This window comes from Tinamus guttatus, unplaced genomic scaffold (genome assembly GCF_059628265.1).
Source record: "Tinamus guttatus ecotype Peru unplaced genomic scaffold, ASM5962826v1 Tinamus_guttatus_pri_ptg001154l, whole genome shotgun sequence".
NCBI lineage: Eukaryota > Metazoa > Chordata > Aves > Tinamiformes > Tinamidae > Tinamus > Tinamus guttatus.
The window spans coordinates 1-16,622 of record NW_028289688.1 but is presented as its reverse complement, the minus strand read 5'-3'; the positions used below and the strand labels follow the sequence as shown (position 1 = coordinate 16,622).

At 68.2% G+C, this 16,622-nt stretch overlaps 2 protein-coding genes across 2 annotated transcripts; one reads left to right on the top strand and one right to left on the bottom strand.

Moving 5' to 3' along the window:
- The first annotated feature begins 2,069 nt into the window (after positions 1-2,069).
- LOC148590686 (uncharacterized) lies at positions 2,070-4,780 on the top strand. The gene is made up of 7 exons (XM_088538748.1): positions 2,070-2,133; positions 2,220-2,317; positions 2,615-2,734; positions 3,381-3,674; positions 4,310-4,412; positions 4,506-4,567; positions 4,718-4,780. The coding sequence occupies exons 1-7, from the start codon at positions 2,070-2,072 to the stop codon at positions 4,778-4,780; spliced, it is 804 nt and encodes a 267-aa protein (XP_088394874.1).
- Positions 4,781-6,472: 1,692 nt separating this feature from the next.
- On the bottom strand, positions 6,473-13,658 carry LOC148590685 (EVI5-like protein). Its single transcript, XM_088538752.1, has 19 exons — positions 13,495-13,658; positions 13,121-13,310; positions 12,570-12,794; positions 11,851-11,925; positions 11,607-11,732; positions 11,347-11,490; positions 11,110-11,199; positions 10,388-10,485; positions 10,244-10,304; positions 10,120-10,173; positions 9,670-9,702; positions 9,367-9,507; positions 9,172-9,300; positions 8,652-8,792; positions 8,416-8,574; positions 8,194-8,340; positions 7,584-7,679; positions 7,374-7,469; positions 6,473-6,706 (listed from the first exon to the last, which is right to left on the bottom strand). The coding sequence occupies exons 1-19, from the start codon at positions 13,641-13,643 to the stop codon at positions 6,473-6,475; spliced, it is 2,388 nt and encodes a 795-aa protein (XP_088394878.1). The 5' UTR covers positions 13,644-13,658.
- Positions 13,659-16,622: the final 2,964 nt, after the last annotated feature.

Genomic DNA, 16,622 nt, shown 5'->3' with positions numbered 1-16,622 from the left:
ATTTTTGTTTTTTTGTTGTTTTTTTTTAAGCCCTTATTTATTGCGCCCGGTGCCGTGGCCCTGCCTCCCTCCCGCCACCGCTGTCACCCGCGGGGACAAGGGACAGCGCGGGGACACTGTGGAGACGCGACACGGGGACACTGTGGCGATGTGACATGGGGATGCTATGGAGACGTGACACGGGGACACTGCGGAGACGTGACACGGGGACACTGGAGACGTGACACGGGACGTGGCTCGGAGATGTGACACGGGGATGTGACGTGGGGACGCGGCACCGAGATGCGACGCACGGATGTGGCACCGAGATGTGACGTGGGGACGTGACGCAGGAATGTGGCGCGAGAGGGGACACGGGGATGTGACACAGAGGTGGGACGTGGCACAGGGATGTGACAGAGGGACGTGACGTGGAGATGTGACACGGGGACGCGGTTGAAGGACGGCACGTGGGGACACGGGCATGTGGCACCGAGGGACAACGCGGAGACGGCACCAGGAGGTGGCATCGAGGGACAAGAGGCAGAGAGAGGACGCAGGGATGTGACACGGAAGGACGGGGCAGGGCCGGGTGACACGGAGGGCTGCGAAAGCTGCCCCGGGGACACGAGGTGACGCTCTGGGGACACGATGTGACACTGGGGCCGGGCCACCCCGGAGAGGGTCCCCGGAGCTGCGCAGAGAGGGACGGGGACACGCAGTGACAATCAGCGCCAGGCGCCGCCGCGGCGAGTGGCACCGGGCTCAGCGGGGACGTGGGGACACGCGGGGACAGCGGCTCCCCCGGGCGTGGGGACACGGGGTGGCACCGATGTCCGGCCGTGTCCTCGCTGTCCCCAGCCCTGTCCCCATCCCACCCCCCTTTCCCCACTGTGTCCCCGTCCTTGTCCTGTCCCCGTCCCATTGTGTCACCCTTCCTTGTCCTTTCCCCCTCATGTCCCTGTCACTTCCCCTGTTGTGTCCCTGTCCCCCTCCTGCCCCTCCTCTTCCTCTCGTGTCCCTGTCCCCGCAGTGTCCCTGTCCCCTCCCGCCCGGGGCTCTGGGGCCGGGTGGTGGCGGTGCCCCCCGGCGCCGCGGCCGTTAATTATTATTATTATTATTGTTATTATTGTTATTATTATTATTATTATTATTATTATAAAGCCGCATGTTGAACCCGAAGGGGGAAGCGTCGGCCTGGAGGGGGCTGGGGACAGGGGGAGGGGACACTGGGGACACGGGGGGGGGGGACGGGGAGGGACATGGGGATGGGGCAGGGGACACGGGGGACCTTGAAGGGACAGGGCTGGGGGGGTAGAGGTTGGCAGGGAAGGGACATGGGGGGATATGAGGGGACATGGGGACAGCCAGGGACAGGGGGGGACACAAATGGGGCGGGGCCCCTGGGGCCGGGGCGGGACAAGGGGCCATGGGGACACCCGGGCCCCGTCCCCAGGGTAACGGGAGCCCAAGGCCGGTGGCGTCACCGGGACGACGCGGGGGTGGCCCCAGGGCCACCGCGGGGACAGAGACGCTGCCACCGCCAGGGCGAGGAGCGGGGACACGCGTGTGCGAGGGACGGGTACGGGGAGCACACGCGTGTGCAAGGGACGGGGTAGGGGGAGCACACGCGTGTGCGAGGGATGGGTACGGGGAGCACACGTGTGTGCGAGGGATGGGTACGGGGAGCACACGTGTGTGCGAGGGACGGGGTAGGGGGAGCACATGTGTGTGCGAGGGACAGGTACGGGGAGCACACGCGTGTGCGAGGGACGGGGTAGGGGGAGCACACGCGTGTGCGAGGGACGGGTATGGGGAGCACACGTGTGCAAGGGACGGGGTACGGGGAGCACACGCGTGTGCGAGGGACGGGGTAGGGGGAGCACACGCGTGTGCGAGGGATGGGTACGGGGAGCACACGCGTGTGCAAGGGACGGGGTAGGGGGAGCACACCCGTGTGCGAGGGACGGGTATGGGGAGCACACGCGTGTGCATTGGGCCTTGCACGGGGAGCACACGCGTGTGCACTAGAGTCGCTTGGGGGCCTTTGCACACGCGTGTGCCCGGGGATCACGTCCCCCCCCAGCCCCATGGCTGCTCCCTGGACCCCCCCGTTGCTGCTGCTGCTGCTGCTGCCGGCGGCCGGACCCGCAGGTGGGTCGGGGGGCCCAGGCGTCCGGGCGGGGGGGCCCTGGGTCTGCGCGCGGGGACCCAGGAGTCCGGGTCGCTGCTCCCCCCAGGGCCCCCCCCGGGCTGGCCCTGGGGTGACACCGACGCGGGGGGGTCCCCGAGCCCCCCCAGCCCCGAGGAGCCGCCGTGCGGCCACCAGCACCCGGGGGTGAGTGGGGACGGGGGGGGACAGGGGACAACGTGGGACACTGGTGGCGTTAAGGGGGGGCCCTAGGAGGGACTGGGCACGTGGGGGGGGATTTAGGGGAGATGGGGGGGCAACTGGGAGCGCTGGGGGGGTCCCGGGGGGCACTGGGGGGTCCCGGGGGGCACTGGGAGCTCTGGGGACACCGGCGGGGGGTCCGGGTGGCCCTGGCTGGGTGGAACGGGGCGGGGGGGGCAGCGGAGGCACCGGGAGCTCGGGGGGGTCCCGGGGGGGTCCCGGAACGCCCCCCCCCCCCCGCAGGCCCCGTGCCCCCCCCGCTCGCGCCGCCTCCGCCTCCGTCTCGACGTGTCGGACTCGCCCGCGTTCCCGCCAGCCCCGGGGCCGCGCGCGGTGCCCGCGGGCGCGCGCGTCTTCGTGCAGGTGCCCCATTGGCTGCCGGCCCCCCTGTGCCCGCCCCTGCTGCCCTGCCATTGGTGGGCGCCTCCTCGTGCCCGCCCCCTATCCCTCCCCGCTATTGGCTGCTGCTTTCTCCACCCCACTTTGCCCCGCCTCCCCCCTGCCAACTGCGGGCACGCCCCCGCAGCGTTCTAAACCCCGCCCCCTCCTCTCCTATTGGCGGACAACTCCCCCGTCTCCCTAAGCCCCGCCCCTTCTCGGCGGGGGTGTCCGCGCGGCTCCCTAAACCCCGCCCCCCTCCCATTGGCGGGAGCTTCCCCCAAGCCCCACCCTCCCGCTCCCATTGGCGCGGGGAATCGCTGGGTCCCTAAGCCACGCCCCCTTTTCCCAACAGCGGGCCCCTCCTCTCCTCTCCCATTGGCGGACAACTCCCCCGTCTCCCTAAACCCCGCCCCCCTCTCCCATTGGCGGGCTCTTCCCCGAAGCCCCACCCTCTCCTCTCCCATTGGCGCGCAGAGTCGCCGTGCCCCTAAGCCACGCCCCCTTTTCCCCACCAGCGGGCCCCTCCTCCCCCATTGGTGGGCGGCTCCCTGGCCCCGCCCCGTCCCCGCCCCCCCGCGTGCCGCTTTCCCGCGCCGCGTTCCCGCCCCGGTCACCGGCCCCGCCGCAGGTTTCGCTGTCGGGGGCGGCGCCCGGACTCGGCTTCTCGCTCCGTCTCTGCTTCGTGTCCCCGCGCTCGGCGCCGGCGCCGCCCTCGGCCTTCGTGGTCGTGCGCGGCGGGTGCCCCGCGGCGGCGGCGGGCGCGGAGGCGGCGCTGGCGGCGGCCGTGGCGCGGCGGGGCGGCGCGCGGCAGCGCCTCTCCTTCCGCCTGCGCCCGCGCTACCGGGAGCCGCTGCAGTTCCTGCACTGCCGCCTGGCGCTCTGCCGCCGGCGCGGGGCCGCGGCGCGCGGAGCCCTCCCGCCGGTACCGGCACCGGAACCGGCACCGGGAGGGGCGGGGAGCCGGGAGGAGGGACCGGGACACCGGGAAGGAGGAGGCGGGACCAGGACGGGGGCGCGGGGACCAGGGCGGGCCCCCCGACCTGGGTTGAAGCGGGTTGGGGAGGGACCCGGGACCGGGGGTCGGGGCTGGGCTGGGAGGGAACCGGGACGGGGGACCCGGGACACCCCGAGGGGGATTCCGGGACGGGAGGTCGGGAACCGAGACCGGGGCGGGGCCGGGAGCGGCGGGCGGGGGAGGCGGGGCCGGGACCGGGCGGGACCGGCGCGGGAGGCGGATCCGGACCGGGCGGGGGGTCCCGGCCCCGCAGTGCCGCCCGGAGCCGTGTCCGCCCCCCGCGCGGGACGGCGACGCCGCCGGGGACGCCGAGGCCGCGCGGTGGCTCCGCACCGTGTCCCGCCCCATCGTGGTGACCCTCGGGCCCGCCCCCGCGCCCCCCCCCGGGCCCCGCCGCCCGGAGCCGCCCCCGGCCCGGGAGGGAGCGCAGCCCCCCCCCGCCGGTGAGTGCCGGACGCCGGGACCCCCCGGAGGCACCGGGACCACCCCCCCCCCCCCCCAGTGACGCTTGGGGCCTTTCCCGGACGCCTGGGCCCCCCGCAGCCCCCCCGGTGCCCCCCGCCGCCGTCGCCGCCGTCGCCTTCGCGGCCTTCGTGGTGGGGGCGGCGCTCGCGGGGGGGCTCTGGCTCGTGCACGTGCGCACAGGTGAGACCCCCCCCCCGACCCTAAAAACCCTAAAATCCCCCCAAAACCTCCTGCCCCCCCCCCCGCTCCGACCCCCCCTTCCGTTTCCTCCAGCCCCCCGGCCCCCCCCGGCGCCCCCCGCTCCTGGCGCTGCCCCCCCGCCCCGAGGGAGCCAGGTAAGGGGGGGGAGGGGACGGGGGGGGCATTAGGAGAATGGGGGGGCGGGGGGGGGCGCTGGGAGGTCCTGGGGGGACTTTGGGGGTGCTCATGACATGGGGGGGGCACTGGGGGGGGCACCGGGTGACCTCTCTGTCCCCCCCCCCCAGCCCAAGATCCTGGACCCGAAGCAGCCGCCGGGTGGGACCGGGACCCCCCCAGCAAGAGCCTGAGCCCCGGACGCCTGGGCCCCTCTGCCCCCCCCCCCCCATTATCTGTCCCCCTTCTAGGTGTTGTCCCCCCTTTCCCGGGGGGGGCTATAAAGGTGCTGCCAGAACCTGAGTGTCTTTTTGGGGGGAATTTGGGGAGGGGGGAGGTTTGGGGGGTCCCGGGGAACGTGGGGGGTCCCCGGGGTCTCGGGGGTCCGTGCGCGTTGCAGGGCCGGGCGCCGCGGGGCCCCGGCCCGTCTGTATTTCGCTGTACAGGGGGGGACACGGCCGTGACAGTGACAAACCCGGGCGCAAAGTGACAGGGGGGGAGTCCAGGGTGGATCCAGGTGACGTCACCGTCCCCGAGGGGCCAGGTCAGGCCGTGGGGCCGGGATCCGGCCGCATCCCGGTGTCCGGCCGCATCCAGGCGCCGCTCGTGGGGGTCCCGGGTCCCTCCGGGGCGTCCGGCCGCGTCCCCGGGTGCCGCCGTGTCCCCAGGTCCAGCCGCGCCGGCCCAAGCGTTGACTTGACGCCAACATTGGCCAACCCTCACGTTGGGTCAAGGCCGCCGGCCCCGGGCTCAGCGCTTGGTGCCCAGGAGGTTGGGGTTGGCCCTGATGGTGACGAGGAGCTTCGGCCCCGGCCCAAGCGCGGGTTGGACCCCCAGTATTAGAGTGTGGGTCGACCCCGGCCCATCCGTGGCTCCAAGGCCACCGTTGGCACGTGAACGGGTTCAACCTGGACGTTGGAGCATGGCGTCACCCTTGACATTGGAGAGCAGGTTCAACCTCGATGTTGGCAGCACACGAGCTTGACGCCGCTGGTGATCATGTGGCATCAACGTGGATGTCCACGTGGGGGCTGGACCCCAACGCTTGGTTTTGACCCGTCATGTCGGAGCTTGTGTTCCACCCCAATACGAGTGTGGGGGTCAGCACCAGCCGCTGCTTGGGGTCGTTGGGGCGCGGAGTCAACCTCGACGTTGGAGAACGAAGGATTCAACCCTCAGTCACGATGGAGGTTCAGCCCCAACCAGAGCCCAGGTTCAACTGTCCGTGTTGGAGTGTGGGGTCAACCCAGGCAGTCCAGGGGTCCAACCCAACGTTGGCCCATGAGTCCAGCACCAGCAGCTGCCTTGGCTCAACCCTCACGTTGGAACACGGGTTCAAGCCCAGCCTGCGCTTGGGTTCAACACTGATGTTGGGGCTTGGGTACAACCATGGCCAAGGGTTGGCCACCAATGTTGGAGCGTGGGGTCAACCCCAGCTGGTCTGCGGGTCCAGCGCCGGCCAACGCTCCGCAGTGGCTGGTCCAGGGCCAGCCCCAGGAAGAGGACAGGTCCTAATGGGTTCAACGCCAGCACTGGAGCATGGTGGGGTCAACCTCAGTGTCAGACCATGCAGTCAACCTCAGCGCTGCAGTGCGTAGTCCTCACCGTTGGGCCAGGAGGTCAACCCCAACGTTGGCCATCACGGTCAGCCTCGGCATTGGCCACCACAGTCAACCCCAACATTGGCCATCACAGTCAACCTCAGTGTTGGCCACCATGGTCAACCTCAGCGTTGGCCATCACAGTCAACCTCCATGTTGGCCATCACGGTCAACCCCAACATTGGCCATCACGGTCAACCTCAGCGCTGGCCATCGCCGCTGCCATCCCCGCGCGCGCCGGCCCCGTGGCGTTCGCGGGGCTGCCCGTGGCGCGTCCCCGCGGCCTCAGCGCGCGGCGGGCGCGCGGGGCTCCTCGGCCTCGCTGTCCGTGCTGCCCGAGCTCTCCTTGGCGCGCGCGGCCGGGCGCAGGAACGCGCGGGGCGGCAGCGCGAACGGCGCCGGCGCCAGCTCCTCGTCCGACGACGCCAGCGAGTCCTCGTCCGCCAAGTGCCGCACGATGTGGATGCTGTCGAAGCCCAGGGCCTCCCCGAAGGCCTTGGGGCCCTTGAGCAGCCGGATCTGCGGGGACACGCGCGGGGACGAGGGGCAGCGCGGGGACGGGGAGACGGGGGTAGGGGACAGGGCCAGGAGCACGGGCCGTATCGGGCGTGGGACAGGGACGTGGGGATCGGGGGGGTGACATTGCAGTGACGGGGACACGGGATGGGTGGTGGGACACAGGGCATGTGGGACAGGGATGTAGGATGGTGGGCAGGGGACATGGCACAGATGAGGGGCAGGAGCCGGGGGTAGGGGACAGGGACATGGGACAACATGCGGACAAGGGGGACATGGGGACAGGGATGTGGGGACACAGGATGGGCCATGGGGACAACCTGGCAGGAGGAACCGCTGCTGATGGTGCCCACCCGCCGCACGGTCCCCTTTGGGGACAGCGGGGACCGGCTCTGCCAGGGCTTAGGGACCCTGGGCGCTGCTCCCACTGTGTCCCCAAAAGTGGCCTGTGCGTCCCCAGGGGTGTCCCAGGATGCCCGGGGCAGCCCTAGGGTGCCCATGGGTATCTGTGGGCACCCAGGGGTGCCGGGAGAGGCTCATGGGTGTCCCAGAGCACCCGTGGGTGCCCACAGGAGCTCAGAGGTTTCTGTGGGTGCTCAAAGGCAACTGTGGGTGCCCATGGGTGCCGCAGGGAGCCCGCGGGCACCCATGGGTGCTGGGAGGGCCCTACCTCGGCCTTGAGCTCGTCGATGTGGTCCTTGAGCTCGCGGATGTACTGCGACGCGTCCGAGTTGTTGAGCTGGCCCTGGATCATGCCCTCCTCGCGCTGTGGGGCCAGCGTGAGAGCCGCGGCGGCCGGTCCGCGCGCCCTGGCCCCGTGTCCCCCGTGTCCCCCGTGTCCCCATGTCCCTGTCCCCACGTCCCACGTCCCCGCGCTCACCTGGATCTCCAGCTCGGCGATGCGCTGCCGCATCTCGGCCACGGCGGCCATGCTGTCGGCCTCGCGCAGCCGCACGGCCATCACCTCCTCCTTGCTCTGCGGGGCGGCGGGGACACCGTGAGGGCCACCGGGGACACCGTGAGGGGCCACCCGGGGACACCGTGAGGGCCACCTGGGCACTGTTAGGGGCCACCTGGGCGTCGCGCCCTGGCACCCACCCCAAATTCAACGCTCCCCGGGGTTCCCTGCGCAGAGGGAAGGGTGTCGGGGACCGTGGGGACCCGGTGTGAGGGGACATTGGCTCATCCTGGGGTGGCATGTGGGGACCCCACTGGAGGGCTCCATGAGAGGGAACACTGGGATCCCAAGAGCGGGGACCCTGTGACCCCCCCCATTAGAAGGGACATTGGGGCCTCATGACAGAGGACATTGGGACCCCATGAGAGGGGACACCGAGACCCCAAGACAGGGGACACGAGGCCACCATGGAAGGGGTGCAGAGACCCCACTGGGAAGGCCCTGGGCAGAGGGGACATGGCTTCGCCCATGGGGGACACCAGGGCCACCACGTCCTGCCGCAGCTGGGCGGCCGCGGGGACGCGGGCGGCACCTTGCACTCGGACTCGGCGTGCTTGCGCTTGGTCTCGCTGAGCTGCGTCTGCAGCCCCTTGTTCTGCGCCGTGACGTAGTGCAGCTTCTCCTGCAGCCCCGCGCACTCCTGCGCCGTGCGGTTCAGCAGGTTGCTGTGGATCTGCTCCTGGCGGCGCGGGGGACACGGCTGAGGCGGCCGCGGGCCCCCCCGGCGCGGCCCGGCGCGCGGGGCGCCCCTCACCTGGGTCTCCAGCTCCACGACGCGCTGGCGCAGCTCGCGCAGCTCGGCCTGCGCCTGCGTCTCGCGCAGCCGCGCCGCCATCAGCTCGTCCTGCAGCTCGTTGACGTTGTTCTTGCGCGGGGACTCCTTCCAGCGGCCGCCGGCGCGCGCCAGCTGCGCCTACGGCGGGGACAGGGCCCAGGCGTCCGGGTCCCCTCGGCGGCCGCGGCGGCGGCCCCCGGGGAGCCCGGCGTTACCTGCCACGTGTCGTTGAGGTCCTTGACCTGCTGCTGCAGCTCCTTGAGCGACTTGACGGCCTCGGCCTCGCGCACCTTGAGCGCCTTGAGCTCCTCCTGCAGCCGCGCCACGTTGTGCTCGTCCGGGAGGAGGCTGCTCCGCTGCGGGGACACGCAGCGTCCCCGGGGGCCACCGCTTTGGTGGCACCGCGGGGCCTGAAAGCCCCGAGACACCCGAGGCCCCAGGTGGAGACCCTGGGGATGCCAACACGTGTCCCCTGCCACAAGGGACACCCTGGGGACAGCAAAGCCTGTGGGACACCCCGGCTGGAGGTCCCCTCAAGATCCCAACACTCGTGACACACTGGGATGGGACATCTCCAAGCGGCTGATGCTCCTTGGCAGGAGGTTCCCCATGGAGATCTCCAAGGCAGCACGTGCTCAAAAATGAGGCCATGGACAAAAGGCCCCCAAAACGGAGGCCGCCAGGATAAAAGACCCCCAAAACAAGAGCCTCGACTCTCAGAGGAGCCCCCGGTACCTTCTCCATGTCCAGCACTTTGTCCTGCATCTCCTTGAGGGCGCTGAGGGTCTCGGCCTCGCGCAGCCGCGACTGCTCCAGCTCCGTCTCCAGGTGGGTGACGAACTCCTCGGTGAAGCGCGGGTTGCCCTGGGGGCGGGCGGGCGTCACGGGCGCCGCTGAGGCCCGACGCGCTCGTGCCGGCGGCCCACGCACCTGCTGGTCCTGCAGCTCGCGGATGGTGCTCTGCGCGCGCTGCAGGTTCTCCGTGGCCGAGCTGCACTGCTGCTTCACCACCGCCAGCTCCCGCTTGATGATGTAGTTCTCCTCGGCCTCCTGCGCCCGCGTCACCTGGCCCTGGCACCGAGAGGGGACAGCGGCGCCGTCAGCGCCGGGCGCCGCGCGCGGCCCGCGCGGGAGAGCGGAAGGACGGAGCGTGGCGGGAAAGCGACGGCGGATTTTCCGGGCTGGAGCCGAGTGGAAGGGCGAAGCGGGCGGGAGAGAACGGCGTTACGGTACCTGGATGAGCCTGTCTGCCAAGGCAGCGCTTTCCTACGGGAGAGCCCCCGCGGAAGGAAAGACGGAGGGAGGAAAGAGAGAGAGAACGACAAGGCACCGCGCCGGTCACAGAGCGGCTCCCCGCTACGGCTAGAAGCAAAAGAAGAGAGCGAAGCCCAGGCGGAGAGAAGAGCCCGAGAGCGCCCGGCCCGGAGCTGCCGCTTCCCTTGGGGCCATTCCCGGGGCCAAGGATCGGGAAGCGGAGGCTGTTTCGGCCACGGCGCAGAAACGCCCGGGCGCAAGGGGCATCCCGGGTGCAAGGAAACCAACGCGGTGGAAACAAGCAGAAACCCCCCAAAAAAGCAAATCCTGCTGCGCTGGCCCTTCGGCAAGCGGGCTCGGCCGCGCTGTCCCCTTGGGGCTGAGAGGTGGCTTGGAAGGGGGACATTCCCAGGGCGCCGGAGCTCTCACCTTCTCCAGCGTCTCGATGCGCTGCTTGAGCAGGCGGTTCTCGGTGCGGAGCCGCTGCGAGGGAGAATCGCGATGGGATGAGCCGGGAAGCGGCGTCGGAGGCGCCGGAGGAGAAAGCGCTCACCTTGATCTCGATCTGCTCCTCCATCTCCTTGTTCTTGATGGCGGCGTATTCCTTCTCCAGGCTGCGGCCGGCGGGAAGGAGGGACACGCGGATGAGGCCGCTTCCCGGCACGGCGGCGCGCGGGGAGCAGGGGGAACCACTCACCGCTTCATCTTCTTGGGGTTGTACTTGACCTGGTAGGCCTTGAGGATGAGCTTGTCCGGGCAGCTGTCGAACTGGTGGGGAATGACCTTCTGGAAGAACTGCGGGAGCGACGGCGAGGGCTCAGGCGGGACCGTGGCCATGGGGGAGAATTGGGGCCATGGGGGGGATTGTGGCCATGGGGTGAATCCTGACCACGGGGTTGATCATGGCCATGGGTGGATCGTGGCCATGGGGTGGATCACGGTCATGGGGTGGATCGTGGCCATGGGGTGGATCATGGCCATGGGGTGAATCCTGACCACAGGGTTGATCATGGCCATGGGTGGATCATGACCATGGAGTGGATCCTGACCACGGGGCTGATCATGGCCATGGGTGGATCATGACCATGGAGTGGATCATGGCCGTGGCGTGGATCATGGTCATGGGGTGGATCGTGGCCATGGGGTGGATCGTGGCCATGGGTGGATCATGACCACGGGGTTGATCATGGTCATGGGGTGGATTGTGGCCATGGGGTGGATCAAGACCATGGGATGAATCGTGACCATGGGGTGGATGGTGACCACAGGGTTGATCGTGGCCATGGGATGAATCATGACCATAGGGTGGATCATGACCATGGGATGAATCGTGACCATGGGGTGGATGGTGACCACGGGGTGGCTCGTGGCCACGGGGCGGATCGTGGCCGCGTGCGCTCCGGGCTCCTGGCCTCCCACCTGGGACATGCCCTCCATGTCCAGCTGGATGAGCTCGGCCTGGTTGACCTGCAGCAGGGCCATTCCCACGCGGAAGACGATCTCCAGCCCCTGCAAGGAAGCGCGAAGGGGCCGGCTCGGGTTGCTCCCGTGCGGAGCATCCCGTCCATCCGGCGCCGCTCCAAGACCAAACGCCCCGTGTTCTCTCCAGCGGGATGTGGCTCCGTGCCGCCCCGGCGTCACCGCGGCCCCCGGTACCTCGTACATGAAGATGTCGAAGACCCGCGTGGCCACCGGCAAGGGGAAGGTGGTGAGGAAGAGCGTGAGGAACCAGGACGACGCGTACATGGAGGTGAGGAAGCTCTGCGAGCGGAAGTGGATGTTCAGCTCCGGCAGCTGCTCCTGCAAACGGGACAAAAAGCAGCGGGAAAGAGGCAGCTGGAGCGGATCCCTCCTCCCGGCGCTTCCTGCCGCCTCCTCCCGCCCTCCCGGCGGATCCGCCCCGGAGCGGCGCCCACCTGGAGCAGGTACTCGAACTGGTAGATGCAGAGCCCCAGCTCGGCCATGCTGGGCTTGAAGAGCTCCCGCAGGCGGTATTCCTGCATGAGCCGCACGAAGACGCAGAACGCCTCCTCCTCCGGCATCTGCGCCACCGGGAAGCGCTGGGACACCCTCCGGCAAGAGCGCGGCCCAGCCGCCCCCCGGCAGCATCCCGGCTCTTCTCCAGCCGGGAAAGGAGCCGGGAAGCAGCCCGGGACCCACCTGCATGAGCAGCAGGCCCACGATGAAGGCGCTGCCCTGGCAGTATCCGACCTCCCGGTCCACGAGGGAATAGGCCTGAAAGGGAAGAGGAGGGCGGATGAGCGGGAGCCAGGGACTGCCGGGTGCTCCACGGCTTTGCTTTATTTTATTTTATTTTATTTTATTTTATTTTATTTTATTTTATTTTATTTTATTTTATTTTATTTTATTTATCTTATTTTAATTTTTTATTTTATCTTATTTTATTTTATTTTACTTTACTTTCATCTTATTTCACCTTATTTTATCTTATTTTATTTCATTTTATCCTAGTTTCAAGGTCAACAGCCTTCCCCTGAGCCTGTTTCACTCCCGGTTTTCATCCCAACTGGAAAACCTTGCGCTCAATTAGCCCCTTCCTCCCAATGGGAGAAATCCCAGTGGGAAAAGCCTGGTCCGGATGGACCGTTGTGGGCTCTGGAAAACTACGGGGTTTGGACACCCTTCCAAGGTGCAAGGCTGGAGAAAAACGGGAGGTTTGAGCACCGGTGTGGAAAAAAAGCCCCTGTTTTGGGTGGAAAATGGTGGTTTGGGGCTTCGTTTTGGCCGCTCTGGTTGGAATTCGGTGGCTTTAATGGGGGGAAAAGGGCGAATCTGGGGGCCGGTGGGGGTGGAATCGGAGCATCCCGCGGGCGCGACCGGAGCATCCGGAACGGGAAAAGGCCGGAGCGGCCTCCCACCTTCATGACGTTGAAGAGGACCTCCTGGCCCAGGCTGTCCTGGCCCTTGAAGAACTCGTGCTCGGGGTAGGTGCGCGCGATGTCCCTGCGGATCAGCTTCTCGCACGGCGACGACATCTTGAGCAGCTCCGAGTACTGGTTCTTGACCGGCATGTCCGTGGCGCTGCACAGCAGCTGCCAGACGATGGCGCGGAAGTGGTGCGGGATCCCCTTCCGGATGAGCTCCTGCGGGAAGCGGCGCGCGGAATTTCACCAAAAATTCCACAGGAACTTAAGGAAAAATTTCTTAACATTGAGGGTGCCAGAGCCCTGGAACAGGCTGCCCAGAGAGGTTGTGGAGTCTCCTTCTCTGGAGATCTTCAAACCCGCTTGGACGCAGCCCTGTCCCCGTGCTCTGGGTGACCCTGCGTGTGCAGGGGTTGGACTGGGTGATCCCTAGAGGTCCCTTCCAACCCTAAGCGTTCTAGGATTCTAGGATTCTATGGCCCTGGAAGCGCCGCCGGGAAGCGGGAAGGGCGCGCGGGGGCGGGAAGGGCGCGCGGGGCCGGCACCTTGAGCAGCTTCTCCTTCTTCTTGCGCCACTCGTCCCACTCGTTGACGATGCGGCCCCACAGGATCCACGTGTCCTCCTCCAGGTGGCTCAGGTTGGACGAGGCCGAGGAGCTGGAGACCAGCGAGGAGCCGCTGTTCCGCCGGGAGCCGTTCATGGAGCGCATGGATTTGGAGTCGGCTTCCAGGAGCCTGCGGGAGAGCCCGGACATGGGAGAAGCCACCGGAGGCAACAAGCAACAATCCCGGGATGAGGATAACGGGGTGGAAAAGCCAGGAGATGGGGAACGGCTGCCCAAAGCTCTCGGAGATTCCCGAGCTCTCCGGAGCTTCCCGAACAGCGGATTTCAGCCCGGAAAACGGGCACGGCACTCACCTGTTCTGCTCCTCCAGCTTGGCCAGCAGCTCCAGCTCATCCGGGCTGAGGTTTTCCGAGTCGGACGCGGGGGAGCAGGCGGGCGCCGAGTTCACGGACGAGAGGCCCTCGTGCGACGAGGAGTCGGGGCTGGCGGCCGGGCTCGCCATGGCCGGGAAGGGCCGCGCGGCGCCGGAGCCGCCGGAACGCCGGGATGCCGCCCTCACCTGCAAAGGGAAACGGGGGCTTTTCCCAAGGCTGGAGATCCTTCACCGGAACGCCTCGGCCTAGAAACGGGAGGGAAGCCGCATCGGGACTGCTCATTAATGGAATTACGCTCGGAACGCGGGAATGGCTTTTTTAAGGAAGAATGGAGCATCCCAGCGGTCCTCAGAGGCGACTCCTGAGGATGGAGCGGGATTTCGGATGCTCCCCCCTCTTCTTTCCAGCGTAAAATTCCTGGGAGCGCCAGAGGCCACTGGGAAAAGCGCAATTCCAAGCGGATTTGATGGGGGCTGCTGGGGAAGCGCCATATTCCCAGCACATTGTGAACTGGCAACATTAGGAAAAGCAAATCCCGATCCGCCGCAACAGGAAAAGACGTCGGAGCCGCAGCACAAAGCGGCCGGAATCGGGACTTCGGGGGTATCCCGGGCTCATGGAGGGATCCGGATGCATCCGGGCGGCCTCAACGCGGCACGCGGATCCAACGGATCCGGATCCGGCCCTGCCACCTGGGCAAAGCCCGGGCTCTTCCGGGCAGGATGCGGGGAAATCCGGAAAAACGTAAATAAAGGGAATTCGCAGCCCAACCTGTCAATGCACGAAGAGGCGGAAAAGGGAAGGAGACCAGGGAGGATCCTCCCGATCCGGGCGGATGCGCCGGGAAGCGGCTGGGGAAGTTTGGCTTTTCCAAAGGAAAAGGTGGATTTTTCCCCTTCCGCCTGGGATTTCCCAAGACAGAGGGAAAAGCCGGGGCCGGGCGAACCCCGCGGGGCCAAATTCCCTCTCCGGCAGCTTCCGCAACCTCGATTCCAGCCGGCGGGAATGGTCCAGCAGCTGAGCCGGAATCCCGACGGAAACCGGGAAAAACCAACCGGAATCGCAGGAAGCGAAAGGAAAGAAAATGGGAATAACGAAGGGAAAAATCCCGAGCGATCTCGGAAATCCCCCCTCGCCGCCCCCGGCGCAGCGGGAAAAGGCTGGAGCGAGCGGGATGCGGGAAGCCCCGCGGAGCCCTGGCCTGGATAGGAGGGAAAAGCATCGACGGCTTTGACCGATTTTTAGGGATTTCAAGGGAAAAATGGGGGGGGGAGGGAACACACGGATGCGACCCCCCCCCCCCCGACGGCAACGGACACAAAGGGGCTGCGGAGCCGGCGGCTCCGACCATTTTTCCCGGAAAAAGGAGGGGGGAGGCGGCTGCCGCGGCCCTGGAGGCACCGGGGGGGATACAGGGGCTCGGGGGGGGGGACATGGATAAAAGACCCCCCCCTTTTTCCCCATTTCTTTCCCGTCTCCGACTGCTCCAAGGTTTTTTGGGAAAAAAAATGGAAATGAGGGACAACACCCGCTGGGGGGGGGGGGGGGGGGGGCTTGGATTTGCAACCCCCAACAGGCCGTTTTTAGCCCAAATTGAAGCTCTCCCCATTGACCCCCCCCTCATTGCCCCCCCATTGGCTATGGGGGGGGCAGGACCCACTGCGGGGGGGGGTGACGCCCAGTGCCCCCCCCCCCCCGCACCCACATGAGGGGACCCTCGTGGCCCCAATAGTCCGGGGGGGGGGGGGTCACTCCCATTGTCCCATAGCACAAAATGGGGGGGGGGGTCACCCCAATTGTTCCCCCATAGCGGGGGGGGGATGTCCCCAAATGCCCCTATGGGGGGGAGTCACCCCGAATTGCCCCCATAGAGGAGACGGGCGCCCCCTCCAGCTGCCCCTATAGCCCTTGGGGGGGGGGGCACCCCAAGTGCCCCCCTACCCCATGGGGGGGGGCTCCCAATTGACCCCTATGGAGGGAGGGAGCACCCAGTTGTCCCCTATAGCCCATTGCGGGGGGGGGGGGTCCCAATTGCCCCCATATCCCATGGGGGGGCACCCAATTGCCCCCATATCCCATGGGGGGGCACCCAATTGCCCCAGTATCCCATGGGGGGGCTCCCAATCGCCCCCTTATCCCAAGAGGGGGCCCCCAATTGCCCCAATATTCCACGGGGGGGGTCACCCAATTGCCCCACGCCCCGGGGGGGGGGGCACCCCACTTGCCCCCCGCCCCGCCCCCCGAGGCCCCGCCCCCCAGTGGGCGGGGCGGCGCCCGGCCCCGCCTACCTGCGCGCCGCCGTCATGGCGCCCGCCGCCGCGCGCTGCCCCCCAGCCCGGGCCCGCCGCCCGCGGCCCGGCGGCCCCGCCCCGCCCGGAGCCCGGCGGGAGCCGCCGCCGCCGCCGCCATCGGGGAGCCGCGGCCGCCGCCGCCCGCCCCGCCGCGTGACTGACGGGCGGCCCCGCCAATGGCCGCGCCGCCCTCCGCGCGCGGCGCCCGCCCACCGCCGCGCCGCCGCCAATCGGCGCTCGCCCCCCGCCCGCCGCCGCGGGAGGCCCCGCCTACGGGGAAGCCGGCCAATGGGCGCGCGCGAAGCACGTGATGGGCACGGCCCTCGGCCTATGGCATTCAAGGAGATGCTGCCCTCCCTCCAGGGGCGAGGCGGGACAGCGCCCTCCTCAGCGACGAATCGCAGCCTCCGCTGCATTTGATTGATCGGTTTATCAACCAATCGGATGCAAGGGCTTTTTGGGCGTGGCGGGCGGTGTGACAGGAGAGGGCACCAAACCCCGCCCCTTTCTCAGAAAGCCAATAGGATCGGGGCTTGGATGTGATTGACGGGAGACCGCACCCAGTGCTTGTCATGGACTGGCAGTTCCGTCAGCCAATGGGAGCACGGCAACCAAGCAGGGCCCCGCCTCCCCAGCCTTGGCTGCTCATCCCGCCTCGAAGCGTGTCCCAAGGCCTCTCATTGGCTGAGGGCAGATGATTGGCACCTCTCTGCACCTATGGGGAGTCGAGTGACTGAAGCCGCCCTCGTGGGGGGGGGGGCGGTTCCTCAGGGTTGGGGGGGGGGTCACAGGAGCCCAATGGGACCGGGATCCCTT